The following is a 27718-nucleotide window of genomic DNA, read 5'->3' as shown; positions in this document are numbered from 1 at the left end:
ATCTGATTTCTTTTGAACAAAAAAGGAAATCCAATACATCTCTTACTTTATTTCTCCTTTATGCAATAAGATATATTTAGCTTTTCTATTTTCCTGTAAGTGGGACTCTTTCCTAATATCTAAAATAATATTTTACTGTTTCCTTTTGGTTTATCTATGCTTTATCTTTTGTTTTGTGTTGTCTCTCTGCTCAAAATAAGGTTCTACTTCCTCTTTCATTTTTGTAATCCCAAATGATGTGTATATCAATGAAAGTATACCTCAATTTTCTTCTATATCTAAGGGCAATGACAAGTATCAGTATTTAGCACAATTTCTTTTCTCCAGATACAGTATTTCTTGAAAGTAAGTTTCATTCAGTGCTTCTAAGCCTCTAAATGTGAGTAATGTGTTTGTTTCATTGGAATGAAAATAGAGATAATGTTTGCTTGTAATACTCATATACGGTGAGATCTGTCTATCTTTACTAATCCCAGAACTTTTAATCTGTCCATTGCAATTACTCACAATTTACGTTTTGTCCATGCAATGAGGAAATTTTTTTTCTTATAATTCATGCATTTGTTTTGTACACGTACGTTTATATCTCTGTAACTGTAACTCCCATAATACAACATTTTAAAGTACACAGTATAAATCTCAGCAGCAGGAAATCTTAGTAAAATATCTGACTGCATAATCCATGTAGTCTGACCAGTTCTCATTCATAGAATCATAGAATCATAGAATAGTTTGGGTTGGAAGGGACCTCTAAAGGTCATCTAGTCCAACCCCCCTGCCATGGGCAGGCACATCTTCAACTAGATCAGGCTGCTCAGAGCCCCGTCCAACCTGACCTTGAATGTTTCGAGGAATGGGGCATCCACCACCTCTCTGGGCAACCTGTGCCAGTGTTTCACCACCCACAGCGTAAGAAATTTCTTCCTTGTATCTAGTCTAAATCTACCCCCCTTTAGTTTAAAGCCATTCCCCCTTGTCCTGTCGCAACAGGCCCTGCTAAAAAGTTTGTCCTCATCTTTCTTACAAGCCCCCTTCAAGTACTGATAGGCTGCAATAAGGTCTTCCCGAAGCCTTCTCTTCTCCAGGCTGAACAACCCCAACTCTCTCAGCCTTTCTTCATAGGAGAGGTGTTCCATCCCCCTGATCATTTTCGTGGCCCTCCTCTGGACCCGCTCCAACAGGTCCGTGTCTTTCTTATGCTGAGGGCTCCAGAGCTGGACACAGTACTCCAGGTGGGGTCTCCCCAGAGCAGAGTAGAGGGGCAGAATCACCTCCCTCGACCTGCCGGCCACGCTTCTTTGGATGCGGCCCAGGATACGGTTGGCCTTCTGGGCTGCGAGCGCACATTGCCGGCTCATGTCCAGCTTTTCATCCATCAGTACCCCCAAGTCCTTCTCGGCAGGGCTGCTCTCAATCCCTTCATCCCCCAGCCTGTGTTGATACCAGGGGTTGCCCCCACCCAGGTGCAGAACCTTGCACTTGGCCTTGTTAAACCTCATGAGGGTCACACAGGCCCACTTCTTGAGCTTGTCCAGGTCCTTCTGGGTGGCATCCCATCCCTCAGGCATGTCAGCTGCACCACTCAGCTTGGTGTCATCTGCAAACTTGCTGAGGGTGCACTCAATCCCACTGTCTGTGTCATTGATGAAGATATTAAACAGTACCGGTCCCAATACGGACCCCTGACGGACACCACACTTCACCAACCTCCATCTGGACATTGAGCTGTTGATCACTACCCTCTGGATGCGACCATCCAGCCAATTCCTCACCCACCGGACAGTCCACCCATCAAATCCATACCTCTCCAGTTTAGAGAGAAGGATGTTGTGGGGGACCGTGTCAAAGGCCTTACAGAGGTCCAGACAAACGACATCTGTAGGCCTTCCCGTGTCCACTGATGTAGTCACTCTGTCATAGAAGGCCACTAGGTTAGTCAGGCAGGACTTGCCCTTGGTGAAGCCATGTTGGCTGTCTTGGATCACCTCCCATTGATTGGGAGTCTCTTATGATCAACATCTGGTAGGATTAGACTGCCCTGAACAACAAGGATTTAGCTTGCAGTACTTACATGCAGCTTTAGTGAACCAGAGGTCATCGGAAAGATCTGTTAAAAGCAAAGTAGTGTGATTAATCTAAAAATTATTAAATGTATTTTGTAACTGGCAGAGTTAGGATTAAATGAGTGAACTGTGACTTTAAACATATAATCTGAAACCTAGTTTGAACCGTCAATCAGTGGAGACACCTGAATCCAAACTATTATCATTAGATTGACAATTCATCAGGAATATCCCCTTTCTTTACTATTTTCCTGGGAAAAAAGCGGTAAAATTGGCTTGATAAAAATGAAATATTGTGGTCAAATGGATGCTAGCTATTTACTATTGGTGAGCAGGTGCTTGCACTAATAATCCCACTGAAGTGAGCAATATCTGTTCACCTAAAATAAAATTGCTGTGTGTGCAACTTTTTTATGCTTGTGAAGTAGGGGATCATTTATATATTTTACACGGAGAATCATCATACGCAGATCATATAGAAAGTAAAAAACATGCCAACAACTGAAAGTCAGTGGCAGGGCCCTGAAAGCACCAAAAGCCCTTTCTGACCCTGACCAGCCCCTCGAGGCTTCCCCCCCTCCCCCTGCCCACGATCCAGGACCCCGTTTCAGCTCAGCCTGGTGCCGTCAGTCCCTGCCCCAGCGATGCTGTGGGAGTTCTGGTCTCTCTCCATCACAGCTGTGCCTGTCATGGACCCTGTTGGTTTGGACCCATTTCATGGCTTGTCCTCAGACCTGTCTTGTCGGTACGGACCTGCCCAGCAATCACGGGACTGCGTCTGACCCTGGTTATTCTCACCAGACCCGATCCTGTCCGTGACTCATAGATGAACTTCCCAGCTTTACCCTGGACCTGCCTTATTGCTGTGAACTTGCCTGGAGGTCTAGCCTCATGGCTGAAACCGGCTGTTTTCCCCGAGCCTGTGTGGCTCCCCTTGCTGGGGCACTGGCTGGTGAGGTCCCTGGTGCGGGAGCTGTGTTATTGCACTCGCATCCCCCTTCCTTAGGGAGCAGCCGGCCCATGCCGCTCCCCAACATTCGCTTCCTTTCCTTAAACCTAAATCCATCCCTCCTGATACAGACCACAAGTGTTGTAATTTGGTCCCATCTAGACTCTTTTTTTTTTTTTTTTTCAGCCCATTTAGTCATTCTGTCTACTCTCTCAATTTGCTTGAGATTAAAGAAATTCATTTCTTCCTTGGCAATGCAAGTTCTTGGCTCCTCAAAACCCCTGTATTTCTTCCTTCACAGGTGCAGGGTCAGGGACTTTGTTGTTTGCCTCTCAAACATCACTGAATTTGATACAACAGCTATGAGGTAGGCAAGTATTGCTGCCATCCACTTCACAGAAAAAAGATATAGCCAGACTTAGTAGCAAACTATAAAATCTTATTTAGGTGATATGAGATGTATCACAGAGCAGCTCTGGCAGAATGAGGGATAAAAGACAGTTCTCTTGCATCCCATCCTTTGCCTCAAGTACAAGGGCTGTCCTTTTCTTCCTGCAAATGTGTCCCTTACATATGATATAAACCCTTCATTTTTTGGAGCTTGCTGCTGGGTAAACATATTTGCACCCCAGTAATTTCTGAAGTTGACCACACATAAATCTATTAAGTATGTAGTATGGTGAAATACTGCTTTCATCCAGCTTTGTACGCAGAGCAGTGTAAAAGTGCTCTTTTTTTTCTGTGAGTGAAGGACTAGGGTCTCTAAGCAGTGGTTTGTGAAACCTTGCAGGTTTACTGATGATCAGGTCTGGTAATCCCTGTTTTGGGAAAATGAAATGTCGGTGTCTTTAAAGGGCGTAAAATGTATATAAACAGACATAGAGCTACAGCCTTCATTAAATTGTTAACAAGGGACTAAACCTACATAGAATTATGCTAATTCTGTATTGTAAGTCAGTGCAGGATTTACTTAGGAACTGCAGATCCCCACCAGAGCTTAATGCAGTTTTGTTACAACTTTCTACAGCAGTTTCCTCCAGTTGAAATTATCCTATTTTACACAATAAAGAAGCAGAAGTATAGTATTTCACAATTTTCTTTACTCAGAGTTGGTGGAATGAAACAATTACTGCTGAGCCCTAAAACTGCTTGTACTGCCGGTGATACGCTTTCGAGGACTACAAGCATCTGCTACAACAAAACATGCAACATTGTATTCTGAATTTCACAAATTTAATCCAAAATTGCAACATTTGCTACAGGAATTGGCAGCTCTAGAACTGGAGGTGAGGCTTTGTGAATTCTGATGTTGGACCCAAATCCAAATCAGAAGATTCTGTAGTTAAATTTATTTGAAAGAAGTGAAGAACAAATGTAGGAAGAAAACCACAAGTTTCAATTCTGTGAGATATTTAGAATATTTAGAAAGAAAGAAAAGAACCTGAAGATGGTGACAAAAAAGTATGGAAATAGGAAACAAAGGCTGGAAAATGTAGTGGAAATATCCCCAGACCAGGCACAAGATGAGATTTGTCAGGCTAGTGGTCATAGCATTGAAAGGGAGAGAAAAAAACATTAAGACTTCCAGAAAAACAGTGTAAACCTTGTAAATTCTTATAAAGCTCCTAATATCTTGTTGTGATAATGGGAAAGAAACACCTTTCTTTTGGCAAAATCTCCACAACAGATGCATCTGAAAAGCATCCAATATCTCATTGTGGCAATGAAGAGAGAAGGTTTCCAGCTTCTCTGGCACCAAATCTAGCAAATCTGTGTCTTTTGGGAGGTTAATCAATAGTTCAAGAGCTCTGAAAGCCACAGAGTAGTGGAATTCTAGCAGATGGGGCAGGGGGGTGTCAAAGAAATTTCTCAGTGGCTGAATTTGAATAAGTGTTGCTCAGAAAAAAAAAATATATACAATTGAATACCTCAATTGCAAAGTTCATGAACAAGTTCTGAAGGGAAGGAATCACAGCAAGTCAGTAGACAGTCTGAAGTCTAAGCAAATGTCAGCCTTGTGCCCTCCACTGAAGCCTATCTATAAGTGTTAGTCTATTTTAATAATATTTAATGTGTATTTTTTATCATTGTTCTAATGTTAATAATGGTCTAATTTGACTAAACTGTATTTGGTGAATCAGCTGTTTTCTACTCAGATCAGCTGAGTAATGTTAATCTAGTCTCTCTGACATTAAAAGAATGACTAGAAATGGCTCCAGAAAAAAATAAAGAAAATATCAGGAAAGCAAACCTGGAACTAAAAAACTTCTTGTTTTACAGAAGAAGGTAGGACAGTATGGGGTAGAAGCATATGACAAGTTGTATGCCTTTGGAAAGTACAGTTCTGTTAGCTAAGAAAAATTTTACTTTTTCTAAGTAACATATGATAGTTTTAGTGAACTTTTATACCAGGTAGAAGGATTTTGGACATTAGCTAAACTGTGATCAAGAGAGGTCTATTTTCTTTTGTTATCACTGATGGTTTGTTTCAGAAAAACAATTTTTCTTTGTATCAAGAAAGACCTGTATCATAAGGAGCAGTTAATGGCATTGCTGGAGCTAAAATATCAATCATTCGTTTTCCTAGTATACTAGCAGAAAAAGGAGTCACTACTGATCATTTTTTGTCAGTGAATACATTTTCACAGAATGCGCTTAAAAACTGGTTATAGCATCACAAAAGGATGAAGGATATAACTCAAATCTTGGTGGACTGACCATTCTGACTGTTGGTTCTGTAAAATAAAAATAATTTTTAATAAAAAAAATTACCTGTATGTCCACTTGTTTTAATCATTGTAAAAGGTTATAATGTAAAAATACATCTTAGTAATTTTAAAGCATGGCTAAAAGGGGTAAGATGAAGCAGAGGTCACGAAAGAAGTAATTAAGGCAGCCAGTGTAGTAATGATCTTCAGTAATTTCTTCATTGGTCAACCAAGGAATCTGGCAAAACCAACTTAAAGGGAACAGCAAAAAGGTGGAATGCTGTTTGAGGATCAATTAATGCATAATATTACATTGCAGAAACCAGAGTATGCTCCTTTGTCATGAAGAAATATGCAAAAGCACAAAGATAGTTTTAACATTCCTCTTTTTCCCAAAAACTGTGGTGCTATCTAAGAGTTAAGCAGCATACTGAAAAAAATAAATTAGTTGCACGGTAAACATAAAAGCATGAAATACACACAGCAGAACCACTAACATGCATAGATTGGGAGGATATTCACAAACATATATTAAAGAAAGGCTGAAGGATTACTGAAGAGATGAGTTTGTCTTGAAAGCAAAGCTGCCAGCAGAACTCAGAAGTCTCACCTGTGACCTTTCATGTCTCAGTGCATCCCCTTGCTTTTACTGTATACTTAGGCATGAGTGTGACAGACTTTCAGCCCAGAAAATTTAGCAATAGCTGGGCCTTATTTTTGCATGGATAAAATGTCTTCTCATTGTAGAAACTTTATGGTTATTTCAATTCAAATGAAGAAGCTCCTACTCCTGAAGGACAGTTACCACTTCCTCTTCTTTACTTGAACATGTCACTATATATCAAATATTTTCAGATTGTTTTGAATGGACTGTGCTTCTCTCTCAAAGGAGGTCAAGGAAAAGGAGAGTTAAGAGGGAGATTTAAAACGCGTAATTCCAACGACCCATAGAGAGGGTCATTGGAAAGTATCTGCATGTGATTTATACACTTCTAAATTTTCCTGTTTAATGTCACATATATTTCTCTTCCATGTATTGTATTTTCTCTGTTTGCATTTGAGATACCTGAAAAAGACAATCAGTTCAATGAATGTGATCATAATTTTATTAAATTAAATTTGGAGTGCACTCTCTTCATTTCAGTCTGTAACCACGTTATCTCCAGCTAAAATTATTTTTGCTCATCTATTAGGAGTTGTAATGTGAAAATTTGTTTTGGCAGTCACATGGCTGGAGAAAAAGCAGCGGTGATTAAGACAGAAAACCTTGAAGTAGTTATAGGGAAAAAACCCCTAAATCTGTAAACCAGATTGCTTTGTATGTTATCTGGCTTCTTTGTGCTATTAGGCAGCTCAAAGAGGACAGAGTCTTGCCACTGTAAAAAAAACAGGTGAGAAAATCTGTTGGTAGATGGTTGCTTGTGTCACCTTTAAGCAAACAATACCACTTGCTGCCCCATGCAGCGAGATGCATGCCCTAAGAAAGGAGGAGGGCACAGAGGAGTTAATTAAGCTTTACCAATCCCTAACTGACGTAAGCTAAGCTCTGCTGATTCATGCTGGGACCAGCTGACGGTGGTTTCAAATCAGCCCTCAGCATTGAGAATATGTAAGAGTTTCCTTGATGAGTCTTCTCCCTTTATACAGTCTCAAACATCACTTTGGCTACAAGAAAGATTTTGGTCTTAACAGCAATGGAAATACACAAGAATTGTCCATCCCCATGATGCAAAGCGGGAGCCCACTGTGAGCTTTTTGTCACACATAGTAAAGCTCTTTATGTAGTACACCCATTGATAGTAGATTATGGTGGTAAAAGAATAGTGTCTTGATCAGATTTTAGGCAAAATGGAAAAAAAAAAGTAGGTGTATATATCATCATCGAGGTCATTGCTTGTCATTACAGTGATGAATATAGTCCATCTGCTTCCTCCTCACTGAGTGTCAGTTCACTAGTTTGCCTTTTTCTCAACTTCTGACAGGTGAGGAATGATCTGACTGACGTCTTGTATGGTGAAGACATTGAAATTTCAGATACTGAGAGTTTCTCCAATGATCCTTGCACGGGTGTAAAGAAACTTAAGGTATGTGCTGCTGTTTGGGGGATAAAGAGAAAGTGATGGTTATGTCATGGCATTTGATTTTTTTTTTTTCCTATGAAGAAGGCTAATAAAACAAATTTTGCATAAGAATGATATACTACTACATTCCGTTGCATAGTAAGGTTAACAAATGGCATTCTGAGGGCCTGGTCCTGCTTAAGTCAATGAATATCCATGCATATAGTAAATATTTTTATAGTTCCTGATAAGGACACAAAGTAAAGCAAGTTGTTGCTGGCTTAATATTTGTACCTAAAGCACCAGTCTGAGTGATATACGTGTGAAAGCTCTTGAGGTTTGGAACCAGAACCCTTTTAAGGTAAATTATCATGTAACAAAAGCATTGAGCATCTTTCCATTAGCTTCATTACACATTTTAGATTGAATTATTTGCTTATAATCATCTGCATTATTTCATATGAATCACAGGGAAAAAAAAGGAAAAATAAATTTGATAGCAGAATAATTTACCACCATTCTCTTATTATAATGATTTACTAGGTTCCTGGCATCTCATAAAATTAAAACTATATTTTAGCATTACCATGCAGTGCTACCAACAATAAACTAGACATAGGAGATATGAATCTTAAACTACATATGAACATGAAAAAATGATTGAACAGCAAGAGCAAGCACTTTTAAATGGTGAAGATCAAATCATTGCTGGCGTCAAATACATATGACAGACAGTCAAAGCCACAATCCTGCAAATATTTAAATACGTGTAAAACAGGTTTAAAAAAACCCTAATAAACTGAATGGTATTAAAAAACTAAAATTAAAGCAAGGATATTAACCTGTATAAGACTAGGCCGCTACTGAAGCTAACTGGAAAAGATCTGAAGCATGGTAAACTAAGTGTGCTTTATTATTCCCACAGTCTAGAGATGCAAGCCTAAATGTTTAAAGTATAAATAGGTAAAGATTACGTTTACAAGGAAGCCATTTGTGTCTGTCCAGTCTAAGCCAGTTTGCATTTCCTGTCTGGGGTTGAAAAGACTCCAGTATGTGTTACCAGTAAAGTCCACATTTTTGACAAGGTCTTTAACCCCTGGCATCAGAAAACTAACAATTCTGAAGGCAGAGCTATTTAAACCAATGGATGATGTAATAACATGAAAAAATGTATATATGCATGTATATTTAGGCTGAAGGTTAGAAGAAGCAATGAGATTGTAGCCTTCTGTATGTCAACAACACGCTGTTTGTTTTATAGGGAAGACCAGAAGACTCTATCAAACAATATGTTAAAGTTAACTCTTCATTTCTTCTTCAAAACAAATTACTACAACAATAAATAAGCAATTATCTAGACAATCACTTATTCTTGACAGGAATGTAGGGTTACTTGTCCTTAAGTACATATGTCAGGCACAACTTAGCTATCCAACTCTGAAAATGTTCATTCCTTTCTTCAAGATGTAAACCTAATATAGGTAAACTGGTATCTGCTTATTATACTTATTATATTAAAATAGACATAAAATACCTTTCCTTTTCATAAACACAGTTTAAATTAATGAACTTAATGATTATGCAATACAAAGTAGAAATATCTGGTAGGATTTGCAGAAATATATGTTCTATATTTTTCCCAGCAACACCTTAACATTTACTACATTGACTCCAGGCTCTTTAAATCACAGCTGGAGAGTAAATTTAGGCTTAAGGATATCTTTAAAAGTCATTTTTGTGTTCAGAGAAAGGGATATTGGAGGATATGCATTTGTACATCAACTTACATGTTTAAAAATTCTAAGCATGCACAGGCAAATTGTATGAGCAATAACACTTCTGCTTCCAACTTTCTTGTATCTTGCACGTAGGACAAAAAAATTGCAATATATGAATTCCAATTCAATGAAACCATTTCCTTCTGATTTCCCAAATACAATAGGTGTTTTAGATACTGACTGAACATGATCTCTCATTCTAACAGCCAAGTTAATTAATTTTTTTAAAATTTTGGGCCAGGAACAGGTTTGGATGCAGCCTCAATCTAAGTGAGTGACATGCACACTAACACAGACATCAGCAAGTTTTGCCAGAGTGTTATGATGGTGGGAGCTGACATCCTTTAGTTCACTTTCACCATCAGTGATTCCATAGCTAAGGTCAGAGGCTCAACTATAGTTCTTCAAGTGGACATCCAGGCATTTAGAAGGGAGAACATGTGGATGTCTGTATTGACAAAGTTACCCAGCTTTGAGTAGATTTATTGATAACATCTTGACTGTCAGATACATGGTAGAGAATATGACAGAGTATCTGAGCTGTTCAATTTAGATATTTCATAAAGAGCCTGCCAAGACATTGACTTTTCCTGGCAGATGAGATATTGTAGCAATCCTTCTCTGGAAAGCTGTGTAATACAACATTGTGGTGTTATTCATTAGAAATGAGACAGATTAAAATCTGATCACAGAAGGGAAGCTCTGCAGGCCAAAAAAAAATAGCTGCCTATTCCAGCATAATGTGCATCACTCAAACTCTGAAAAGGCTAAAGAGTGCCTCATATCTGAGGCTCTTAGAAATGGCAGTGGAGGAGACAAGTTGTTCATCCCTCAATGAAACATCTTACATAGCTTGATCCTCACTGTCTTCAGGGTTTATACTACTCAGCTGCCAGTAGCACCAGACTCTTTATATTTAGTGGATTAATAATATCCTCACCTATAAGAAAGAAAGAAGGGAGCAAGAGAGTCATCCATTTTTGAGGCTGTGCTATAGCCTTCATTTATAAAACATGTTTTTATGGAGAGTCCACCACAACTATGGGTAAATGAAATGTAACTGTTTTTCATTTTCTTGTTTGAACTTTAGTCCAGATGGGAACATATGTATTGCTTACTGAGGGGCAAAGCTTAAATGTTGATATTGCTACTCTAATCTCTGAGAAGAGTAAATATGACAGCTCACCATCTGGCAAATGGTCTAAACATTGGTCTTTTTATATAAGTGCAGTTTTGGGAGTTGCCTTCCCCCTGGGATATGTTTAATCATCTCATAGATCACCTGCCTAGTTCCATGAATTAAAACCTCTTGTGTCAAATACGCTTTAGCTCCATGCAAGCAATTTACAACTCTAAGAGAAAGAAAGAGTACTTGACACTTGTGGGATCCAGTGGGTGACTTCTTTGATCCCTACAAGAGAGTTACACTGTGTTAACTTGCATCGGTCCCATGAGGGTTGATGTAAAGGAATAGCGTATCCTTGCCAGGAAATCATACTGGTTGATAGTTAACAGTGTGACTGAAGGGGGGGGGGGAAATTATGCCCCAGTAAGTGTCTGATGTATCTCTTTGCATGAGACTATAACGTGGACATATACCCTGACCCGCGAGCACTGAAATGAACCCAGCTCTGATAAACTTCAGTGCAGACTTAACTATCCAAATAAAATCTCTGCAAGGGATTTGAGCTATGTCCAGTTGCATGAATTTGAAGCTTCAATGTCTTATGCAGGACAGAGCCAGCAGACCCAAGCCTGGCATCAAATGGGTCTAGGCTTATTTACCATCTTGAATGTAATTCTTCAGGAACAAATTTGGAAAAATGTGGAGGGGAATGCAAAAAACAGAGTTGGAGAGGAAGAGGCTTACTGAGGAGTGCATCATTGCACAGAGGAAAAATGTTATACATGGAAGAGGAAAAGCTATTGTACAGACTTTCCTAAATTAGTTCCTTCTACATGTGTTCTAACGTACAATTCTTTGGTTACATGATTACATACTAAATTTTCCACTCTTTTTAACTGCAAGCCGTAAAACCTCAGGGACCGCATCTCACAGCATTGTATTGATATCTGCGTGGTTATAAACAGAAGGAATCTTTTATGATTTCCCATACATGACTAACCAACTAGAACTATATACTATGTTCTTCATGATGCAACTTTATGAAGCTGGACAAAGAAAAAGATATTCACCCTATATTCACTGTCAGCTTGACCCTGTGATCCCATACTCTCCACTTAACCCAGCAATATCCCTGTTTCATTCTGGATCTTCATCCCAGTCTGAAGATGCTTACCCAATGCTATGTTCTGCTTCTCTGATTTCTCATCTCCCTCTGAGTACCTTTGTCTAGATTATTGTTCCATTTTCTTCTTGGCTTACTTTCTGAGATTGCAGTTGTCCTAACAGCAACTATTTGTCAAGCTTCCTATTTGCAATACTCTTGAAAAGTCCTAATTCTGCCTCCCAAGCTCCTTATTCAATACTGGTCTCAAGCCTACTGCTACCTCTCCAGCTGTTTGCTCCATCTTTGCCTAAAAAGTGTAAGTACTCATTACCCACGTTCCTTACTGGGTCTGTCTCTCCTTCCCAGGTGCCCTTTTTTCTCTCACTGGAACCTACCTCCAGTCAATTTATTTACTGACTCTCAGCATTATCTTCTTGGATCCATCTCTGGCCAGTACTGAGCATATGTGGATTGTGATTTTCCCCAGCCCTCAAAGGGTTAATACCTGGACAAATGTGGGGGAGAACTGGGGATTCATATTTCTGTCAGAGAAAAATTCTTTTTTCTTAACATATTGCACATAAAAAGACATGGAAAAGAACATTATTAAGGTTATAACTTTTAAGTCATTGGAAAAAAATCAGAATTCAACTTTCTTTTGCTGTAGTCTTCAATGGCATAATACTCATGACTTATTCTTTAATAGGTGGTAATAGAACATTTCTTTTGATCTTCTTCAGTCAGTTTGTGGTTGGATACCATCCAAATCTTTTAGTGAACACAGACATGTTAATGTCCTCCTTACTGGACTGAGTGCTTCGAAAACAGTAATTTATGTGTTAACGTGGAAACTCATTAATTTAGGCAAAAGAACATTTGGGTATTGCATCTTGGCTCGATCATACATTCTAAGGATAACAGAACATCAGGGACTGTCAAGTTCTAGAGCCATGGCTGATCTTTGAACTTGGGCCATGAAGCTTTCTAGTTGAGCATCAGGGATTCTCAGCTTGGTTTGGATGTGGTTCTCACACTTTGCAGATTTCCTGCTCTGGCATCGGAAGCTCAGCTCATGCTGGAAGTGGACATTCCTGCCTGACAGAAAGTCCAGCTTCCCTGAAATCCTTAGTCAGATATTGAGATGGTCAGATATTCAGAACTGGGATCTGCTGACAGCTGGACAAAGCAGCAAATACACCCATTTGCTTGGGTGCCTGAACAAGAGCAGAGTATGTTTGAAAATAGGATTGACTGCCAATATTAGAATGGGTGCTCTGCTATGCCTTGTGTGAAAAACATTTTCAAGATGAGTTTCCTGAGTGCCTGTCTCCTTGCATGCCTGTAGACAAAAGGAACTGTAGAGCCACATATTCATGTGTCTGAATGTGCAATATTTAGGTCTGAGTGCTATTGCTAAACTAGTTGCACAGTGATATTAGTATAAGACAATCCTTGCAGACAGTAAGGTTATTGAAATGGGATAGGATATTTCTGGGGAAAAAAATAGGATGAACTATACAGTTCTTGCAGTGCTTTACAGTAAAAAAATAGTCACCGTGGGAAACGTATTTTGGTTTATGGGATAATCAGGTGGAAGTAATGTCTTAAGGCATGGTACCAGGCACTACACCTTCAGTTTGAAGCTTGTCGCATAGCCAGTGAGCAGCGTTGCTGCACATGCACTATAGAGTTACTCTCAGCACCCTGCCTACAGTCTCTGGTGCTCTAAAACTATGAGGCCACACATGTTCTGTTTTTTTAAAATCGATTCTCATCATATTATAAAATGTAAAGGAATTTATTCAATTTTAAGTTTAATAATTGGGTGCTGTGTCATTTTTTTTTAAACCAAACTTTGCAACTCTTTTTTCAAATATTATATCTGTATTTTTACGTTCAGAGAGGTCAAGCGATTCAGCCGGAGTTCCAAGAGTGACCAAAATTATTTTTAAACTGTGAAAAATAAAATTAATGGATGAGGGGATTTTTTTCTGCATAATTCCTAAATCTATTATTGTCCTTACAAAAACTGTAATACTATTGCTGTAATTTGTGTAATTTGTTTGTTTAGTTTCATGTGACCTTGTTAGATTTTTTTAAAAAGAATATAATCCACTTCAGTAAGATTTATATTACTTTATCAATTTGTGGCTAAATATAAAAATAAAGAGAAGCAGTCTTACTGAAAATGCACAGGTTTAGAATGAGCAAAGCATATAATGTTCTTTCTGACTTTAACCATGCCAAGAGTGATGCTAATTTCATGCATTTAATTGCAGAAGCATTCTAGTATCTTTTTGCACTGTCCATCATAATGTTTTCTGCTGAACAGAAAATAAACATTGAAATTATCTAAACTGAAAATCTTTGATAAATTGATTTAATTAAAACTGAATTTTTTTTTGCCACTGAAATTCACACTGAATCATCTGTTTCTTTTTTCCTTGGAGAGGGAAAGAGCTATTAGTAATTCTAAGCAAGTGTTTTATAAAAGAAATGAAAAATTAGATTTGATCAAGCTTTTGCTGATAACTCAGCTTTTGTGTGAAATAAAAACTAATATTAAGTCATAAAAAGCTCTCTGTTCTGTGTTTTATAGATGTTAGCAGCAATTTTTCACATGAGAAAAAAGCTATCCTGGTTCCTGAAGAAATATTTTCCTGCATATGTTCCTGAATTTAGGAATATTTTCTTAATATGTTTCTAAGTACGAAAGTAAAATGATCTCTTTTGACTTCAGTCATAGGTTCCTAAAGTGTGATGATTTTTTTTCATGTGTGGAGGTGTGAGGGAGGAGGAGAGGAGGGATTGACAATGTGCTATAGTGACTGTAGAGAAGATGTTGTATGAGTAAAACCTTTAAAAATTACTAAAGCGGGTATAATATCATAGCATTTTATCTCACTTACAAATCTCTGGTCTCTCAACTTTACAACATTAGTTCATGTAAGCAGTGAAAAGCATATCTTTTAGCTGGTTTTAATATGCAAAATTTTAAAAGAAATATTGCAAGGGATCAAAAGAATATTTGATACTTTAGTGTTACTGAATAATAATATTTGACAAGATAAACATTACAGTTTTATTCTCATTAGTGCTATTGCTTAATAATTTTCTTCAAACACCTCAGCTGCTCTCTCTTGCAGTATTTCAAGTTCTTGAACTTACAGAAAATGGAATAGTTCTGAATTAATTTTGCTGTCTGCAGCTGTAATCTGTGCTAACTCTCTACACGATTTGAATGGCCAACTGAAGTGGTTTCTGGAAAGGCTGTGACTGTATTTAACTGCCATGTATTTTATTCAATCTGCAGGGTAATGATGTTCGGATAATCCTTGGCCAGTTTGATGAGGAAATGGCTGTGAAAGTTTTCTGCTGTGTAAGTAAATATATTTAACTGCATATCAGAATAAATAATGTGTTACATTTGAATAAAAAATACATTTGAGCATAAACATTTCTTCATGGGGTTCAGCTCTGTCAAGGTTTATATCAAGAGAGGTTACACATTCTTAGCTCCATTTCTGTTTAAATAAAATACTTTGTACTTGACTTCAGTGAAATTTAGGCATGGACTGCATGGTTAGCTGCTTCTTATTGCTTTCCTGTAGTAGAATTAAAAGCCAATCGAGCTTGAGCATTTCTTTTCATGTCAGATCCAGGGAAATGCTTGTATATGTAGCAGCAGATACAGAGAACTGCAAGATTTCAATCTTGTCAAAGAGGTGTGTTCTGGTGGTAATGTCTGTATGTATGTGGGTTTGCATGTTTTGCTTTAAAAGAATAAGAAATTCAAGCAGTTCCTATACATGCTAACTAAACAACCCTAATAATTTCTGCTACTCAATATGTTGCTAATTGTGCAATCATTCACTTTTAACTGCTGTAAGTTTTACATGTTTTACATGAAAGCAAATTTTAGTTCGTAAAAAATAAAGATTTTTGAATTAAAAGAAATGTAATAAGACCAGCATACATAAAATTCCCTATCCTCAGCATTTGTTTGTGTGTGTGAATGTGCTGCAAACATGCACAGTGTGATTGTCATTTAAAGTAGCAGGATTAAAATATGATCTTTATTTCTACCTGCTCAAAAAAAAAAAAAAAAAATCCCAAACAGGCAGACTGTAGTGGCCTAAATTTTGTATTGGTATTGAATTCTTAGTTTAAATAACTAGATTAATCCTGTATGAGCCAAGAATACAATAAGTATAATGGAAAAGCAATAATGATGGCATCTACATTTCAGAGGGTGTTTTTTAGTGTTCAGTTAGAGAGACAAAGTTACCTATCCAAGCAAAGAAAGGAAAGGCAGAAGTTCAAAATCTGATTGCTACATGTGCCTCAGCCACATGTTGGCTCTTACTCAGCAGCTGTCCTAGTTGCTGGCAAAATTTGGAAAGGAGATTGTAGAGTATATTTGGAAGGAACAAAATCTGTTTGCATCCAAAAGGAAATGGAAAGCATTATTTTCTTTTTCATTCTTCTCATCTCTGATCAGTCTTTGTATATAGATCTTTTTGTTCCGGCATTTAAATTGGATTGACAGAGATAATCTCCCATTTTTCCATTCCTGGAAGAAAGAATGGTCCTTCTGTGGCCCAGCTCCTCCTCAGATCCCTTGCAGTTGGGCTGCGTTTCCCCAGCTGAGGGGTCCCGATCAGAACTGTCTTCCAACCCAACGTCAGACAAGAGATTGGCCTTGCTTATGCCACTGCCCTTAGTATCTAGTTGCCTTCCTCTACAGTTCTTCTCCGAGTCCATGTGCTTGTGAGGCCACTGAAGAAATTGAGAAGTCCTCGGAAGGGCAGGGTGTCTTCTTGTCTGCACCACTCTAGTCTGAAGGATTTCAGGTGGGGGATATCTCTTTTACACGAACGCCCGGTGTAGCTTTCTGTGGCAACGGTTTGGTACAAACATGGGAAGTGTGCGTAACTCAGAGCAGTTTAAAGAGTGATGGCTGTCTCTAAATTACATTAGTGTCAAAAGTAATAGGGTGGATTTTTCTGGAGCCTGGGGAAATCTGAGAGATCGTGTATTTAGGCTTGTATAAATGTATTTATATGAGAGTTTAAGCAGGAGACTGAATGCAGGAGAGGGCACTTCAAAGTAGGTCATTTATATATTAATGCACTACAATTTGTCAGTAAGCTTGTTATTAGTCATAAAATATATTGTTGACTCATGCACTCCCACAGGTATGTGTCTAAGAGCACAATAATTTAGATATGTCAAGTTTTTTAACCCCCTTCCCCAGGTATATCTTCAGACAGGTTTCACTTGTGATTCTCTGTTATATTTTGCAGGGTGGCTGATGTCGGCCAGAGAAAGTCTTTGGGTTTGTTAAAGGAAGGTGCTATTGTACTAGTGCAAGATTATTTTTTTTTTTTCTGATTGTGGTTATAACCTGAATATTATTTGCTAATGATTTAGGTAGGTGGGAAAATCTTTAAAGTCTGCCTCAGTTTTCTGTCTTGATTCAACAGTCATGTGCTGTCCTGAGGTTTCCTCAGGACATCCATTGGAGTTTACGTGTTCATTTTCCCTGGCTATTTCCTCCCCCTCCCCCCGAACACACACACACACACACACACACACACACAAAAGATGCAGAGCACATAAAGATAAATGGACTAAAAAATAGTCTAATTCAGTGGCAAACTTTAAAAACATGACAGGACTAATTCAAGCCAAAATGAATGTTAGCAGGTGTTTCCTACGGTGATTTAAATAAGCTTAGCTATTCATTTAACACTAGTGTCAAAAGCAGTTAGCAATTTTAATTCTATGGAAAATCTTAGGTTTCTAATGTTGTTTTCACCTCAGTAGGATGAATGTGATATTTTTCATGGAATAGAAATTAGGGTATTTTGCTCAAAACTTAACAGTTCAACAATCAAACTGGTCAGCTGTGTTGGATAGACATAATCTTTTTTTCATTTGAAATTGGATTAACATGAAATTGCATCTTCCCAATGAAAACTTCAGTTGTACAGAAAATTCTATTTTTAAAGAATTGTTAGTGGGAGTTTTTCCAACATATTATCTTTAAGACATAGAGATAATGCAGTATAGCCATGCACACATCAAGACTGACGCCTAGCTGATACAATTATCTGTCTGAAGACAATTAAAGAAGATGACTATTAAGCGTAGGTCACTGCATGAGCTTTAGGTGTCTCTTTTAGTAAACATTTAATAATAAATAAAGCCAGGCTTAATCAGCATGGTTGATACAAAAGGGCTGGACACTGTTGTTCTTGAGCTGATAGAGTTTTACTGCTGAGTCTCTGTTTTGGAATTAAAGGCACTATTGATTTTTAATGAGAAATGGATGGAGGTTCGTTGCAATTCAGAAGTCTACAGGCATTCTTGTAGGGGTGGGATATAGGATGTGTCCGTGCTGTCATGTTGGAAATATGATGGAAATTCAATGATGGTAAGGTTTTGCAGGCACTCTTGAACAAACTGCTAGTCATTGTTTACTACACATAGAAAGATCTTTTACAGAAATGTCTTTGTTGTAAATAAGCATCTCTTTATGGATTCAAAGAAAAATGAAAAGTTTAAAAAAAAATTAAAAAATCAGTCTCACAAAGGCAGAAAATGTCCAGGGCAGTTTCCTGGCGGCTTGACAGCAACTCAGGGATTTGCAGTCTAGGTAGGGCACGCAGGAAAGATTAGGGAAGACATATGACTACTTTATGCTGTTCTGATGGTAGAAAGCACTTGTAAACCTTCTTTGCCTTACTCTTGTGTGCCAACAAATCTGCCCCTTAGAAACTAAAACCTGTAAGAATTGGTCTGTGTGCACTCAAGCAGTTCAAGAAAGATCCGCATATTTCAAGGATATGTATCTTTTAAGCATCAAAATCATCTCCATTTAGCAGAATCAACAGGGAGGAAATGGTGGCAGAAAGCATTATTTTGAAATAAGTCTTCTGGAACCCAAGCACTGAAATGCCTGAACACTAACAACTGTGCTGTCACTAGAAAAGTGACTGCATGGTCGTGGTGCTTAGCTTTGGAGGAGCTGATTTTGTTCCTCCTTCTTTTGCCTTCCCCAGATTATCCTTCAAATCCTACCATTCCACCAGATCGCGAATGGAGAGTTGCCAGCTCTTAAAGTGTTTGGGTTTTGCTTTTTAAAGCAAAATCTAGACATGTAACCAAATTCTTGCAGGAATGTGAGTGTTTCAGTGCCACGTTGGGAATGATCCCTTGTTTCCAGGGTGGAATTTCTGGCTATTTTGAAACTTTTAATTTTCAGCCCATATCCCAGCACGTTTACAGATTATGCAGGAAACAGGCTCAAGTGCAAACAGAAAAATTCCAACAGCTCCAATTTCAGAATAGTTCATAGCCAATACTTTCTTGCAACACACTATTTGATACTTTAATCTCTATAGAGCAGGGGAAGCTACTGATCATTGTCCTTCTCTAAAAGCACTATTCTGTGTTAATTTGTGTCCTCAGTGACTTGAAAACTGTCAAATAAAAGACATTATATCACTGAAAGGTCTTGACTGACCTCATTGTGTAATGGAAACTCTTTTAGACATCAGAAGGTGTTGCAGGATGGGATTGCTATTTTCTTCACAGGTGGATGTGGGATGCAGTGTCCTCCTACGCCATAGCTGTGGGAGGAGTAGAGATGGGCAGGAGGGCAAAAGCAGATGTGTTTCTGGAAGGGTAGAATTAATGAGAGAGAGAAAGACAAGCAAATTATGTGGATTGTGGAATAAGTAAGATATGAGATGCAAGACACTGGGTTTCAGACAGAAGTGCTTTCAAGCAGCACTGTATACAAATGCATGAAATTTGATTTTGGTTGAACAAAAAGTCCTGCAACCAGGGGCCAAACAAATCTGCTTTGTGCACAATACATTTATGAACTGAGTTGACACCATTATAATAGCCTTCACAGATTTAAAGCTCAGTTTTAATTTGGGTATTAATGTATTTAGGAGGCTGTCCTATTCGTATTTTTTGCTATTCATTTTTATTTTTCTGATAGGCTTTTGGTATGATCTTTGGGATACTTTTCAAAACAGTTATGTTCTGAATGACTAATATGTCCTGTTTGCATTCTTATAATTTCCTCCTTCTGTAATGTTTTCTGTGAAGATATAGCAGTTTTCCAGTTAAGAATTCTAAGGTTGTGCCATGTATTTCTAAAATTAGAATTTTTATCTTATAAGTATGTCTTGTATCTCCAGTATTGCTTATATTAGGAGCCAAAGAAGCATGAAACCTGCTGTTTTGAAATGGAGTCTGACTGAAATGTCAAAAGAAAAAAGACAGTGAGAGAAACATCTGAGATAAAATTTGCTAATTTTATCCTAGAACACTACTCCACACAATGGAATAGAGTATCTATTGTGAATGGATCAGCTTTTAGGCACAACAACATATGTGCCTGACTAATAAAGTATTTCTGTTTCCTGTTACATGTATCTGCTATGTCTTGTAAGGAGATAACCGTCATCTCAGTATCTTGAAGTACATTGGGCCATATTCAGTATTCAAACAATACACAATTTCACCTGAAGACATTTCGTGCTGAAAAAAAAGAAATCACTGAGATTTGCTTGCTTTATCAATTTGCTATTGATTCATGCTCCTCAGAAGAAACTGCTTACGTAATGTCCCTGTGGTCTCCATTTTAGCACAGTCACATAACTCATATTTGCAACATTGTGATTTGATGGTGCCTAGGATCCAAGTTTTCTTGTTTAACTTTATCCTGTTTTATGTGGTCTTTAGGATGATATTAGGAGGATAATAATTTAGTTTAAATGTGGTGGTCCTAGCACTCATGTAATAGTTGTGTCATGGAGAATTTTTATGCAAATGCTCTGCCTTCTGCCAGTGTTCCTCTTTACCTCCCCCGGTTTTAGAATCCAGTATTTTATTTTTCTGTTTTTGAATAAATGGTCTACTGAAAGCAAAATAGGTTTTAGTATATTCTCTTCTTGTGACCTGAATTTTAAAGACAAGAATCTTCAAGAAAGGAGTCTTCATTGTTAGCAAATAATTATTCTAAACTGTTCAAGATACTTGTGTATCCTTCAATTATGCCATAATTTCATTAATAATAGAAAAAACATAAACAGAAAACAATTACTTTTATGTTCAATATGTCTATTACAATGTCTATTAGCTTTTCTACTTCTCTTTCTTTGTAGGCTTATGATGAAGAAATGTACGGCAGCAAGTACCAGTGGATTATTCCAGGGTGGTATGAAAACCTTTGGTGGGAATCCTGGATTAATTCCTCACAGTGTCTCAGCAAAAATCTTCTTGCAGCAATGGAAGGTTATATTGGAGTGGATTTTGAGCCTCTCAGTTCAAAAATGACAAAGACCATATCAGGAAGGGTTAGTACTTTTCCTCCGTCTATTTTATTATGCAATCAGTTGTCTCACCAATGTCTTGACACAGCAAAGCACGGAGGAGGGGAGGTGAAGCTAAAACGTTCTTCTGCAAAGAGCGCTGGCAGTCATCATGGTTATTCTCATCTTTCCACTGGTTTGCCATTTTTAAATATTTAGAAATCAATTCCAGTTCCCTACAGGGTAAGGAAACAGTAAAGTCCCTTGCCTCAAATCTCTCCTGTTCCCCCTGTATGAACATTACAGTTAAATGTACAGTAAAGCTTGAATTATAGTCTGCAGTATCACATGCTGCGTCATGTCAGGTTAAATAGTTAAGCACAGAAACAGAAAACTTTTCTGTTTAACCCTAATCCTGCAAATGGCTAATTTCATTGGTGATTTGTGCCTCTCAGAACTAGGGGGCGGGGCTTGTTTAAAATATGTAAATATGTAGTATTTCCATAAAGTACATAACATTTTATCACAGAACAAATGCATGCAAACTCTGGCCAATGAGCAAACATGCTGATTTTGCCGCTTTTCATCTTTTTTCATGTGTCTTTCATGCCTTGCTGAGTGAGCGCAAAAGGCAACTTTACAAAAAGGCAACTCATCATAAGATAGCACACCATAAAGAGCATAGTAAACTTGTAAAACATAGACAAATTGCCACTCAAATAATTTCACATTAAGCAAATAGTTGCTCAAGTAAAGGTTATTTGATTTCCATTATCCTATAAAGAGTAATCAGACCACTAATTTGCAGGGATACAGACTTATTCTCTGTTCTAGCATTATGGCTCACCAGTATGCTGCTAGCTTTGGTTGAACTGAAGCCTTTTGTATGAAAGCAAAATAAAGCAAGTTGTCCTTCATACAGGGAAGCAGAACAACTGCTTTTCAGTCTCTCTGTCCCGTAGGTCTCCCGCCCAGTCTCACCATCAGTCTTGGAAGTCAGGCAACACGTGTTTCTTCCTTAGTGTTTGTTTTGGCGGTCTTTTCTGTATTAGTGATGCATGTCTCTAAGTTGGAGACTGCGGTTCAAGGTGCAGGTTTAGACGCAAATCTGTAAAATGTTAAGTATTGAAGTAAACCCGAAGTTTTTCTCCTCTGCAGACTCCACAGCAATATGAAAAGGAATACAATGCCAAGCGCGGTGATGGACAATCCAGCAAATTTCATGGTTATGCCTACGATGGAATATGGGTGATTGCCAAGACTCTGCAGCACGCAATGAAGCATCTCAATGAGACCAAGCAGCACCAAAAAATTGAAGATTTTAACTATACAAATCACAAACTTGGCAAAATTTTTCTGGATGCTATGAATGAAACCAGCTTTTTTGGAGTAACGGTAAGTCCCAACCAGATACTTGTGGGGTGGAGGAGGCTTGTGGTTTTAAGTCAGTAGCTGAAGCAAGCATTAAATTTCAAATACTCTTGAAAAAGAAACATAGTTGTGTAGTTCTTATATCTTCAGAACTTCCACAGTTCTATTTTATCTTAAAAAGTAATGTTGTTTCCTTGAGACTCTTGCTCATGACCTGTCTTCTGATGTCAAGTGATGGCACTGTACAGTTCCTCGGTTATCAGATTTTTAAGCATGGATGTCATCTGAACTAACAACTCAGAGTAGTCTCAAGGGAACCACAAGTGTGGCAACCTGCATGACCTTTTAAGTGACTGTTTTAGCAGCTGAGGAGTAGCTGGAATGTGATCTGAAAATACGTCCTATTTCCCTCCATCATTTATTTTTGATAATAGGTCATAGTACACTAATATCTCCAACTCCAGTGCTAGATATTCTAGCATATCCTAGATATTCTTACAACATACTTCAGTTGCCATTTAAATTTATTTATAATTTGTATTTTTTCACAGTCAAGTACAAAGCATGTTGACTATGACTTAAGAAGAACTGGTCACATATAGTAATAAACTCATTCTGTTTTGAAATGCACCATTGCAAATTCATAGTAATTTTTTTTTTTTATTGACATTGCTTCTAGTTTTTAGCACAGTAAAACGGGTGACAGAAGTGTGGCCCTAAAATTTCTTAATTACTTAATTGTATTTGAGGCAATGTCAACCAGAAGTTAATGGTGCATATGTGTTCAGGAGTGTGGAGAGCCATACTCCTTCACCAATAGAGATGAGCAGACTCCATTTTGGGGAGAATGGTCTTTACAGTTTCCGATGGTAACAAATGAGAAACCTACTGGAACACACTTCATTAAGCAGTGTACTTGGGCTGCAACATGGCTAGATAAGGACATCAGAGTGTCGAAGAAATGCGTATTTCAGCAGTGCACGGAGGGAGTGCTTTTAGGTACCTCCTTGCAGCAAGAGCGTGCAGAAGGTTGGCAACATTTCTGCCACTGTGCAGTAGCTTGTCAGATTCTGTCCCCAAGTTAATTTAAATTGTCTTGGATATCAGTTAACCTCAAAACATGTTGCTGTAGCAGAACTAAAGTTATCATACATGTCACAGATTGGTTCAAGGAGGAAACGCCTACATATAGACATCAACAATTAGTGCAGGCTCAACTTTTTGGTGTCCTTGTTAATTGCTGAAGAAGCCTATGTTTTGTATCACAGTACTATTGAAACTAATTTAGGATTTGTAAGTAAAAACCAATCATATAGCAAGACAATACCAGAATCTAGTTGCCTCTACAATATGAATTTTGCTTTCTTTTTACACTGAATTTGACTGAAGGTTTCAGTAAAAGAATTGTGCAGTTATGGGGTATCCCATTACATCCATAGCAGGACTGGATCTTTGATGAAACTTTCGGTCAGTAGCAGCTATGAAACAGACTCTGCAGGGACACAGACATCTCTGTCCTGAGTTATTCCAAGTACAGTATCTCTCAATGTGGTTGAAATTGTATATTGCTATGTAGTTCGTTTTTTTTTTTTCTTTCCCCATCTTAGCCTTTTTGCCTGCTGTTTAGTCCTGACAGCTGATTATGGTAAAATCGATAGATTTCATTAGCACTGCTTAATTGCCCTTCACTGCTCCCCCCCAAAAAACGACCCCAAAACCTCTAAGATGAAGAAGGCTCTTTTTTATTCATTTCAGAGACACCAGCAAAACCTCTCACATGAACTACATCCCTTTAGGGAGGGAGTGAATCAAAGTTTCACCAACCATATTCAGCTGTGTTTACTTACTTTATTCCCTCAGGTATAATGGTTTTTAAAGAAATTACTGTATGATTATTCACTGCATTTAGTGCTTGTCTGAGGCCCTTTGTAAAATGTTTCTCTTTAAGATTGGTCTACCAAGTCATCATGACAATGCACAGCTCAAATCTGGTATTTGCAAGGATCATGCTTCTTGCTCCTATAATATATTCACAAAAACATTTTAATTAGAAAGATATGGAGAGAAGAAAATCTATAACAGCTACACTTTCTTAAGATATAATTAGAACAAACAACACTCAAGTTTTTCCAGACAGTGTGAAGAAGAAGAGTTTTATAGTAGATATTAAAAGTTTTGCATTGAAATGTTCAGAAAGTTGAAGGAACAAATTGATTCTTATCAGACATATTTTTAAACTTTTTATTCTTCAGTCTAATAAATTGCTGTCATTTGTGACCTAATTTAAAACTTTCACTGGAACATAAGTTTTAGGTCTTGGAGTGCCAAATCTCATGTTAAGATTTTTTTCAGAAAAAGTATTTTAGTGTAAAATTTTTACAATTTATTTTTAAAAACTTATTCTAAACAGGAAAAGGACATTCATTTATTCTAGACTATCTATGCCAAATATAAAATGAGTTTCTGAAAAAAGAAGAAATAAAAGGAAGGAGAAAATCTGATCAATATTCAAAAACTCATCCAATAATATAGTAAAATATGTTGTTAATAATTAGGTAAAAGGAGAAGGTAGAAAGAAGCTGTAGACAAGAATCTAAAAATGCAAAATCTATTAAGGACAGGCATCTTTATGCTTTCTGTGAATATGATATCAGAAACATTATCATGTCATAAATAATAAATCCCTTTACCCAATTTTCATTTTGTTTGAAACTATTTATAGTAAACCACAAAAAATATAATCACTGTTGAGTGGTGTTTTTTGTGGATTTTTTTAAACAATTTTGAAAAGACTTGCTGGGAGTGAAGTGTGCTAGTTCCTGATTACACAGAATGTCATTCTTTCAGTTTTCTGTTCGTTTTTCTGACCTTTTTTTTTTTTTTCTTTTTCCTAGGAAACAACATTTAGAAAACAGTTTAGGCTATTGCCCAAAGACTTGACAGGACTAATCCTCTTTTTGTGCATGAGAAATTCAGTACATAGATGTTACTTATTCTAATTTTACTGTCAGAAATCTATTGGAAAGAAAATTATAGCTATTCCTTAAACATTCCTGAAGGTTCTGCTCTTTTCCTGGATTTTTTTTTTCTCTTAGCAAAGTGGTTCCTTCTTTTATTTTTTCTTCATGCTTATCTGACTTATAGTCATGTTGATTACCATAGAATTTTCTCATGTATTTTGAATATAGAGCATGGAAACATATATTTGGTGTTTTATCAGAAAACAGTAATATATTTATCTGCTACACTTTTTCTAAGGTAAAATGGATACTGTTTTACAGGTACAAAAGGACTTTGTCATGACAAATGCAATACGAACAAACAAAAGACCTGCAGGGATGTTCCTACAGTTTTCTTGATCTGAATGTCCTAATTCTGCAGTCAGATCCCCTGATGTTGGCCGTTTTTAAATCGAGTGAGGCATTGTGTGGTTAGAATTGTCCATCTGCAGCTTTCAGGATAGGAGTCCTTTTGATTTGGGACTAGCTTGGTTTTCATGGTTTACATTTTTCTAATTCCTTGCTTATCAGAGCACTTACTTTTTTTTTTAATGAGAAAGTTATTGAAACAAAAAAATCTCTTAAAGGATTTTGGACAATTTTTTCCACTTTTCTCAATCCAGATAAAGCCAGTTTTGTAAACTGAATGCAACCCTGCCACCTTAATGGTTTATAAACTGCCAGATGCCTGTTTCCTTGCTAAATATATCCCTCTGCTCAAATCATACATCTTCTTTCTGATAATCTAAGTGTCAAAAAATGAAAGATAAGAAAATAAGTACTCACACAGTTTATTTTGACACAGTATAGATGTCTGAGGAGTCCCTTTATGTAGTTGATAGAGCCACTGGAGGTAATTTAGAGTTGGAGAATCTACTGAGGTCTCTGTTGAAGTGTTACTACTTTGAATCAGGAGAGAGTGATGAAATTATGAGAAACAAAATATATATATGGGATATCTGTATATATGCATTTCAATTATACAGCAGTTTATAGCATACTAACTATAACATGCCCTTCATGTATGTGTGAAAGCCGAAGAGAATTTTCCACAGAGCTAGAATTATTCTCCTGAAGCAAGATTGTTTGCATAAAGGATAAAAAAAAAAAGAAGAAAAGTCTGACTTTATTTTGTGTAATACAACCATAGTATAACTTGTAGGCTTGATAATTAGTGAAGAATTAGTGCTGTCTTCTCAGGATGCCAAGTCGTATTTAGTGCATACTGAATCAAAATCTATCTAGAAAATAGAAGAATTTTATTTTAGTCATTTTTTTCTTTTTTTTTTTCTCTTTGTAAAGACTATGGATGGTTACATAGTACCTCACAACTACAGCAATGTTTATATTTGTTAGCAAAAAAATGTTGGTTATACTTGGAAGGATATTAAATACAACATTTCTTCTCAGTATGGTAAAAGTTTGTATTGGTTCCATGGGGTAGCCAGGTGGTGGGAAAAAAAAGACGAGTGTTGGAGATAATTTTTAATTTATTTTTTATGCAAAACATGACATTCTTTTTAAAAATGCTTTCTTCTAATTTCCTAATTGCTTCACCTTTGTCACTGATGTAGAATCATAGAATAGAATCATAGAATCATTCAGGTTGGGAAAGACCCTTAAGATCATAAAGTCCAACCATTAACCTAGCACTGCCAAGTCCAGCACTAAACCATGTCCCTAAACACCACGTCTACACATCTTTTAAATACCTCCAGGCATGGTGACTCAACCACTTCCCTGGGCAGCCTGTTCCAATGCTTGACAACCCTTTACCTGAAGAAATTTCTCCTAATATCCAGTCTAAACCTCCCCTGGTGCAACTTGAGGCCATTTCCTCTCGTCCTATCGCTTGTTACTTGCGAGAAGAAACCAACACCCACCTCACTACAACCTCCTTTCAGGTAGTTGTAGAGAGCGATGAGGTCTCCCCTCAGCCTCCTTTTCTCCAGGCTAAACAGTCCCAGTTCCCTCAGCTGCTCCTCAGAAGACTTGTTCTCCAGACCCTTCACCAGCTTTGTTGCCCTTCTCTGGACACACTCCAGCACCTCAACGTCCTTCTTGGAGTGAGGGGCCCAAAACTGAACATGGTATTTTAGGTGCAGCCTCACCAGTGCCGAGTACAGGGGGACAATCTACTCCTGCTGGCCACACTATTTCTGATACAGGCCAGGATGCCGTTGGCCTTCTTGGCCACCTGGGCACACTGCCAGCTCATGTTCAG

General features: G+C 37.6%; 1 protein-coding gene across 2 annotated transcripts in view; it reads left to right on the top strand.

Annotated features, from left to right (window-relative positions):
• GABBR2 (gamma-aminobutyric acid type B receptor subunit 2) overlaps positions 1 to 27718 on the top strand; it is a 510446-nt gene that overhangs the window by 226160 nt on the left and 256568 nt on the right. For both annotated transcript variants that reach the window (XM_076330187.1, XM_076330188.1), the window contains exons 4-7: positions 7703 to 7804; positions 15103 to 15168; positions 20978 to 21169; positions 22283 to 22519. In XM_076330187.1, the coding sequence (XP_076186302.1) occupies positions 7703 to 7804; positions 15103 to 15168; positions 20978 to 21169; positions 22283 to 22519 (597 nt within the window). The remainder of the gene's footprint in view (positions 1 to 7702; positions 7805 to 15102; positions 15169 to 20977; positions 21170 to 22282; positions 22520 to 27718) is intronic.

This window comes from Aptenodytes patagonicus, chromosome 2 (genome assembly GCF_965638725.1).
Source record: "Aptenodytes patagonicus chromosome 2, bAptPat1.pri.cur, whole genome shotgun sequence".
Lineage (NCBI taxonomy): Eukaryota > Metazoa > Chordata > Aves > Sphenisciformes > Spheniscidae > Aptenodytes > Aptenodytes patagonicus.
This window is presented reverse-complemented; position numbering and strand designations above follow the sequence as displayed.